The following is an 8,349-nucleotide window of genomic DNA, read 5'->3' as shown; positions in this document are numbered from 1 at the left end:
CTTTATTTTTTCGGCAGCTTACTTGTATCTCTTGTATGATCTCAGCCCATGAACATTAATCAACAGGAAACCAAATCCATCATTACGGACACTTCCATCGAGATACTAGACAGGTCTTTGCCCTCCCCGTCATCTTTTTCTATAAATCGGGACTCAATTTCCTATACACAGAAGCTGAATCTCTATTTAAATCCCACTTGCAAGGTCTGGGTGAGCTTCCTATTTATAGTAAAATCCTTTTCATAATGATCTCATATACGGTACCAGGAAATTGCTCGCGGCTGGGTCAGGCCATAGACCAATATAGCCACGGACTGAGCTTTACTTAAAAAAACTCCTTCACAAGCCCCCAGAATTCTTAGGAGAAGAGTTTTCGCAGAGGATGTGATGATAATCAGGATCACCCAGGATGGATTACTGTGGTAAGGATGTTAAATTTAAGTTCAAAGAGAATTTCCGCTTGTATCAGCCAATCCCAATAATTTTTATCACGTTGGGCTTCCTTAATAAAGTATCGGGTGAACCAAGTTGACTCTAAGAGATTTATGAAATATTTGATACGCAAAGTATGTTCAGAAAGTGTTTGCCATTGGAGGCAGAGAAGTAGTAAGAGTCCCACAGTCTCTGGGGACACAAACAACCAGGGTTCAAATGCTGGCTCTTCTACTTCATAACTGGTGCCTTGAGCCAGCACCTTAATCTCTTTGGACTTCAGTTACTTCATCTGACAAATAATGCCTACTTCACGTTTTTTTTTGAGAAAATTATTGAAATGATGTATATAAAAGCTTCCTGCATAAGGTCCTCCACATGTTTGGAGTGTAATTAATGTCTGATTCTTTTGTCTTCAAAAAGCAGTTGAACAAGAGAGAGGCTGGAGGGATACGTGTGACCTGGTGGTATTCCCTTCTTAGAAGACAATGAATCATAGTCTTACACTGTTCTTGTATGTTCATATATAGAATGATGTCTCACCTACAATGTTGTTCTTCCAGCAGACCAGGGCTCTCTGCCACCCACTCCTGTGTACTCTGGGAGCTGGACATGAGATGAGGCCGGAAGACCGACCAATCCATCTGGACATGGACCAGCTCTGATCTCTGAGGATTAGGGAAATAAACCAGGGGCAGTGAGTGATATTCAGAGCCACAGATGATTCTGCCACAGGGAAGCAAAAACAGTGCTCTTCCCCGCCGCCACCCCACCCCGGGAGAAGGTCCCAGGGCATCACTGTGCTGCCTTCTTTATATCTCTACCATCTTATCTAAGCCATTCATTCCATTCATCGTTAGCCATTTCCTGGGTGCAGAGCACATAAGTATTTCAATAATGAGTTAGACATGGCCCCCAATCTGAAGGAGTGGATCATTGAATATGGGGAGGTAAGGCAGGTGGCTCAGTGGTTAAGTGCTCAGCTGCTAACTGAAAGGTTGGTAGTTCCAACCCACCAGTGGCTCCATGGGAGAGAAGACCTGGAGATCTGCTCTCATAAAGATTACAGCCTAGGAAACCCTATGAGGCATTTCTACTCTGTCCTATAGGGTCACGGTGAGTCAGAATCAACTCGACCTCACATAACAGCAACAGATATATGTGGCACAGGACTGGGCAGTGTTTCGTTCTGTTATACGTAAGGTCGCTGTGAGTCAGAGCCTAACAACAACAACAGCCACACATATATGAACAAGAGAAGGGTCATAACAGAGATATAGACAGAGTGCCTTCCCTGAGGTTTGCCTGATCATTTCTGGTTGGGGAATTGGGAGAGCTTCATGGGAGGGCCCTCACCCTGATACCAATCCCAAATGCCAAAAGGTATAAAAGAGACAGATGCATAAGCTATTGATTAGTTCATTCCACTGATATTTTACTAAGATAGAAGGATACTTCAAGCCAACTATGGTGAGAAGAGAGTAGGAACTGAAGCAAAAAGATTTTCGCGAAAATGCAGCATAGCTGTTCACTATCACTTTGTATACTAGACCATTGCTAGGCTAAAAAAGACATCTGTCTCTGTGCTCCTGGGATGTCACAATCACATACCAGGGCCTACAACTGAGATTTTAGCATTTCCCCCTCATGCCGTCGGCTAGGTACCTTTATATGGTGAATAACCAACATGAATATATTCGGGCACACTTCTCTGACTCAGTTTCCTCAGAAACTTCTCTTCAGATGAATTAAATTCTGTTCCTTTGGTCTTTTTACATAGGAACGATGTCTCCATCACTGTTGGCTTTGCTCTTCTGGATCATCTCTGAATTTTTTGTTTCTTGAAGTATTTTTGCCCTTGATTCAATAAGGTGCTCTACCAGTTGGTGGTGAATACTGTAAAGAATTATCTGGAAATTTTTATATTCTATATTTTATTACTTCATCCTTACATATCACAAGGGATACAGTGTGTTGGAGGCAATCAGATTCTTTGATTGCTTAAAGGTTTTGTGAATGGGAAGTGAGTCAGACACAATGGGAAGTCCCTAAAAGAACAGGAGAGACAGATGACAAGAGTGGACTGCCTGAGAATTTTAGTGGGATGATGTACACGAGGTTCTTTGATTGCCTTTCATGCAGGAAGCTACCTATGTTGTGATTGGCATCTCTACATTTTATATCCAATTCATATCAGTGATGGAACTTAGCTCTGGTTTACCCTTTGCCCCTAAATTTAATATACCTTACTTCTTCTTTCTTTTGACTATTTGGTAGATTTCCATGATAACTTCTTGATAAGGACACTCTGAGTTTGTTTGCTTCATAGACATGCTTGGATTTTCATAAGAGAGTTGTAGAAATAGTTAAGTTGGCAATTGAATGAGAAAGAAGAGACTTCAGTACTTCTGAATTTGGCCTATGAAAATTTTATAGGCAGAGTAAAATTTTTGCGGATGATGTGGTATTTGGAGTTTATTTACAAAACCGTTCTGTATGACATGGAGATGTCTTTGAAATGCAGTGAATGATGAAGAAAAACCCACCCTCAACAGGCCACAGGGCATGGCCAGCTCCCCTGTCTCCCCCAAATAGCAAACACTTTCTCTTCTTGCAGAGAATTGTCTGCCTCCCTGAAGATGAAAATCAATGACTTAGAAACTGATTAAACAATCCAAACAGCAACTGATAAATGGATTAACCCTCTATAATGTAATTCTGCAAGCTTTTGTCTTCCGCCTTCCCCAGGTAAGTTTTTCTATTCCTGGAGGCAAAGCAGAGGCAGGGAGGAAGTGAAGGCCAGAGGGAATCATATTAAAGTGGGTGAATCCGTTTATCATTTACTGTCTGGATAGTATTTCTGCTCACATATCTGCTTCCTTTTACAGATTTGTACCCTACGGGACCTTGATTAATGTTAGCCTGTGAATAATGAAAGATAACATTTGGGTGTGGCGAGGAAGTAGATACCCTAGTGGTTAAGGCTGATCCCATAAATGAAAAGACTTTTCTTCTTAGGTACAAACAAGGAGTGTTAATGATTCCTTTAAAGGTTTTCACAAAGAAGTGTCCACAATTGGGATAGAAAAACAGAGAAAAATGGAGACATTTCTCCCCATGCAAAGAACCTGTCCACGGCTTGGAACCAGCCCCTAGAAATGGAGAAGAATTTCAGTGCTTGAGGACAAGGGCTGTTCTCACAAGGCTTTGTTTTTAAGATCATGTCTCAAGATTTTTCTTTGTCTTTGTTAAGGAGAAAAGACTTTCAGCATTGTGGGTTATGACTTAGGGTGTTCAGTTACTTGTGAAAGTCTTAAGCCTAAAGATGTGCTCAGTAACTCATTATTCAACCCATCTCTGACACAAGCCTGAGCTCAGTGTCTGGTAAGCCTGGGTCCAGTTCTGATTCTAGGCACTTGGGGCCTGCAGACTAACTTGTCTTGGGTGCTTTCTATGACCAATGAGTTGGGACTTCAGGGAGGTGAGTCTGAACAACAGCAGACACCTGTGTATCTGCCAAGATGCTCATCAAAGTCCTCAAGAGCATCTTTGATTTCCTTCATGGAAATGACTGTCTATCAGTGCTTCTTTGTTTTCCTTTGCAGGGACAGGAGGAATGTCTCCTAAACAAGAGCATCTTTCCCAAGGGCAAGGCCCAGGTATTGACTCTTCTCTCTCCCTCTAGTCACACCACTGTTTATGGTTGCCATTTAGTGCTGTTCAGTGCCGAGAGAAGTTCACTTGACTAGTAGAACTTCTGGATGGTTTGCTCATCCAGGGATGCAATCAGAAGAGCAGGGAAGTTGCTATAAAAATACAGGGCTGGGAAGTATTGGAAGATTACACTAAGTTCTGGATTACTTGCAAGGCATTAGTACTATTGAACCGAGAAGGATCAAAAAGAAAATCTAGCCCAATTTAACAACTTCGTTGTAACAAAACCTCAGGTTCTAAACTTCATATTCTTTCTGAAGCAGATTCTGCCACACTGTGGGAGGAGAGGTGGAGGCAGTAGAAACCCATCTCAGCCTAAGACTGGAATTTTTTTCTTAATGTTTTTACAGCCCAGAAAGGACCGGATGGGACAGTCATTCCCAATAACTACTGTGACTTCTGCTTGGGGGGCTCTAACATGAACAAGAAGAGTGGGAGGCCCGAAGAGCTGGTGTCCTGTGCAGACTGCGGACGCTCTGGTGAGTGTGGCCCCTTCTTGCATCATGTGCCCATAGACCAGGGACTGTTCCACTTGCATCCTTGTGCCATCCTGGGGAGGATTGAAGGGCAGAATGGAGAAGTGGTAGTGATGATTTTGAGTGGAGAGGGGTTGTTAGGGCATTTTGATATTTTTTTTCTTTGGGTCTTAAGAACCAAAACTTATGCCTAGGGAAAAGAGCAAGGAGAAATTTTTGATTTGTTTCTGGCCTTTCCATGAGGTGTATATTTCTTTTGTGTGTATTTTGCAAACAACAGTGACCTAGAGTGAAAACACGTGGAGACACAGGCAACATGCTTTCTTGTATTGGATGATGTGAATCTAACAAAAAGATGTGTTTGTTCTGTGGAAGTGCCTGAGGCAAACAGGAAGAGTATGGAAACATGAATATTGGAAGAGCAGCCACACCTTGAATTGTGGGAGTCAGAGACCTGTGGGCTCCTGGATAGCTTCATAAACACCACCTCCATTGGCCACTCATCCCATTTTCCCGTATGGAACAGACAAAAGAGACCCTGATAGATCAAGGAGGAAAATGGGCAGGTGCTCCTAGGGCTAATCTGGAGTTGTCTTGGCGTATTTTCTTTTTCGTCATTTAACCTATCTGGAGATTAAAGTTTTTTTCTTTTCTTTTTTTAAAAAAAAGAGACTTTGGTATTGTTCCTTCATTCTTAAAATGAGTTCAGGTCTTTGAATGTTGTACAAGTTGTTGTTTTGTTTTTTTACTTCTAACCAAACCATTATTTTTGGCTGGTCATGGTTGGTACTATCTATTTTTCAAATTGTTTTATGTCATAACTAGACCAAAGTGCAAGGCAGGGAAGAGAGAGGATTTCAAGCTTATCTTTATTCTTATCAACTACTGACTAGTAGGTGAAACACAATTCAATTGAGTGGTCATTTCTGGCAGTGAGGGTCACTGTTCCTGTCCACGTTTCTGCCTAGTCTCTTTTCTACTCCCAGTCCACAAGAGAAGGACTGAGATGACCATACCTTGGCTTATCGAAGCTCTTTAGTTCTTCCCTTACTTTATCTGTAAACCTCAGCGTTAACCATTTTATGTTACAAAGTTAGGGTTGCTTAGGGCTTAAGACTGACTTGGCTACAAAATCAGTAATTAGAAAAGGACTGTGGTTTCTGTTGCATACAACCCTCCACATTTAGCTCCCAAGGACCCTGGTAGGGTGGCTTGTTTGTGCAATTCTGTCAATTCATTTACTTTCCAGACATGATACCTAATATGTGGAACTTTTTACTCTATTGGTGCTGGCTTAGAAGGCAGGGCCTACTTGTTGGTGGACTCTGGTTTTTAGATACGTAAAAAGAAAATGAAACAAATGAAAATCAGTTTTTAAAAAGCAAGCAATCAGGCAAAATCTCTATTGCTAGAAGCAAGGTCACTTGGCAGAGTGATATTCTAAGTAGAATGTTATGGGCTACTGTAGGTTTGGGGTGGGCTAGAGAGGGAAGTTTCAGAATTCTCATTGCAAATGGCTGTATTTTTTCCCCTCCCTTTCCTACAAAAAGTAGGGTACTTGAATTTGATCCATGGGGGACCAGAAGCGGGCAGTTAATTTTGTCTGCCCAAAGCCTATCCCTCCACAGCCTTCACTCAGCTTTCTCTTCCCAGAGTAGTCCAGGTATTCTTGTTGTATTTGCTGAGGATTAATTCTGGTGGATCATTTAGTCAGAGCCTAACTCTAATGTTCCTGAAGTAGTTGATACCTTGGGAATAAACAGGTGGCATTAACCCACGGGATATGTTTGTTAAGGCAGGTGGGTGAATACTTCCGTAGGGCTTCCCTGGGATCCTTGCAGGGAAGCGCAGAAGAGCTTCCTTTCCCTTCCCATCTACCCCAGTACTTCTGTTTCCTGGTAGAAAGTAGGATTCCTAAAATTGGCATTATAAGTGGAACATGACTGCCTTATTTGGGGGCCCATTTAGAATGTGAAAAAATGTAAACCGAATTTTATAGATTTCAGGATACTGTATTTTATTAATTTTTTGTACCCCTATTTCTCACCTTCGTAGTGCTCTGGGTTAGATTTGACAACTCTTTGATCCAAGTAGCTAAGTAACTAAGACCTGGACATGCTTAGTGGCTGGTATTTGTACTAACGTGTGCGTGTGTGTGTTAGCGTACCCGCGTGTGTGTGTATATACATGTATGTGTGTGTAAATCACAAAAATTTCTTCCAGTGATTAAAAAAAGGGAGACGCTTTTATTCCTTACCATTTATCAGACTTTCCAACTTCGTTTTGCTTTCAGTGCAAATGAACTACATGGGGTAAGGGCAGAATTGAAAGGGTATCGGAAGAATGGGATTAGAAGTGGATAAAAATAAAAATGGATGGCGGCTTAACCACCTTGAATGGGTTATCTGACAGTAATACCTTTGTAAAGCGGACTGTCAAAGTGAGGGACAAACATTGTTCAAGGAAACACCCACCGAAAACACCAAAGAAATACCAACCAGGCTTAAAAACTACCCAGGGAAATCATTGTCTGGGGTGGGTTGAGTGAGTGTGCGTGCGTATGTGTGCATACGGAGGAGAAAAAAGATCATGGCTGAATCTTTCACTGTCAGAAGCTGTGCACATATGTCTTATGGTAAAGAATGATGCCTTTTCTCAGGAGACGGGAGGCTGTCTTCCCTGAAAATGTTTGCTTTGTCCCACTATCCCAAATCCCTGTCACCAGGTGATGTACCCGGTTAATCCCTTTTGGTGTGAACTGGTTTTCTATTTTGCTCTTAAGAATAACATTGTAATAGTGTAATAAGAATATTAATAATGATGTCTGTTGCTTAACCCATGTGCTGATATATTCATCATACATGTCAGCTCATTTGGGAGGAGAAGGCAGGAAGGAGAAGGAGGCAGCGGCCGCAGCACGCACCACGGAGGACTTATTCGGTTCCACGTCAGAAAGTGACACCTCAACTTTCCACGGCTTTGATGAGGACGATTTGGAAGAGCCTCGCTCCTGCCGAGGACGCCGCAGTGGCAGGGGTTCGCCCACAGCAGATAAAAAGGGTAGTTGCTAAACCCACGGAACAGACTCTGGGCAATTCGCCACCATCCTCTGACTTTGGTCATTGTTCTGGTTCTGATATATTTTTTTTAATGAAAGAAAACTTTAGGTTTTTCCTTTATCCTTTCTTTTTCCTCTCCTTCTCCGTGCGTCCCTTCCTCCCTTTCCCTCTCTTTTGGGTATGTACAACAGAAGCACAAACTACTGAACAAAACGGAACAAAGAGCAGAATGAGAGTCCTTCAAAGAGAGATGGAATCATGATGTACTATTTATTTTCCATAGAAATGGGAAGTTAGGCAGATTATTTCTTTTTTTGGGTGGGGGAGGGGATCTTTTTGACATGAGCAGAGTTGATTTCCTCAGTTTTCCTATTTTTGGCAAAATGAAGACAGGAGGAACATTGGGTTTGGAAACAAAGACCCAATAACATTTAAAAAATATATATTATTTACATATTCTAGGTATTATTAGAAACAGACTTTTTTTTTTTTTTTTTTGGAGAAGGGAAATCAAAGAAATCGAAGTAATATCCTGTTTAGAAGAAAGCCGCTGGGGGGAGGATTGTCTCAAGGAAACCTAGTCAGGATGATTTCCTCAATGGGAGATGATTGCACATTCTGTACCCCATGGAGTTTGTGGCTCCCCACAGCAGACCCCCTCCCCGTTT

General features: G+C 41.9%; 1 protein-coding gene across 1 annotated transcript in view; it reads left to right on the top strand.

The window, feature by feature from the left end:
• Positions 1–7,999, top strand: part of DPF3 (double PHD fingers 3) — a 137,017-nt gene extending 129,018 nt beyond the window's left edge. The window contains exons 9-10 of the mRNA XM_023726118.1: positions 4,497–4,625; positions 7,491–7,999. Of these exons, the coding sequence (XP_023581886.1) occupies positions 4,497–4,625; positions 7,491–7,693 (332 nt within the window). The 3' untranslated portion in view covers positions 7,694–7,999. The remainder of the gene's footprint in view (positions 1–4,496; positions 4,626–7,490) is intronic.
• The last annotated feature ends 350 nt before the right edge of the window (positions 8,000–8,349 follow it).

The sequence above is a fragment of the Trichechus manatus genome, unplaced genomic scaffold (assembly GCF_000243295.1).
Source record: "Trichechus manatus latirostris isolate Lorelei unplaced genomic scaffold, TriManLat1.0 scaffold00010, whole genome shotgun sequence".
Lineage (NCBI taxonomy): Eukaryota > Metazoa > Chordata > Mammalia > Sirenia > Trichechidae > Trichechus > Trichechus manatus.
The sequence above is the reverse complement of the archived record's forward strand: the minus strand, read 5'-3'. Positions and strand labels throughout refer to the sequence as shown.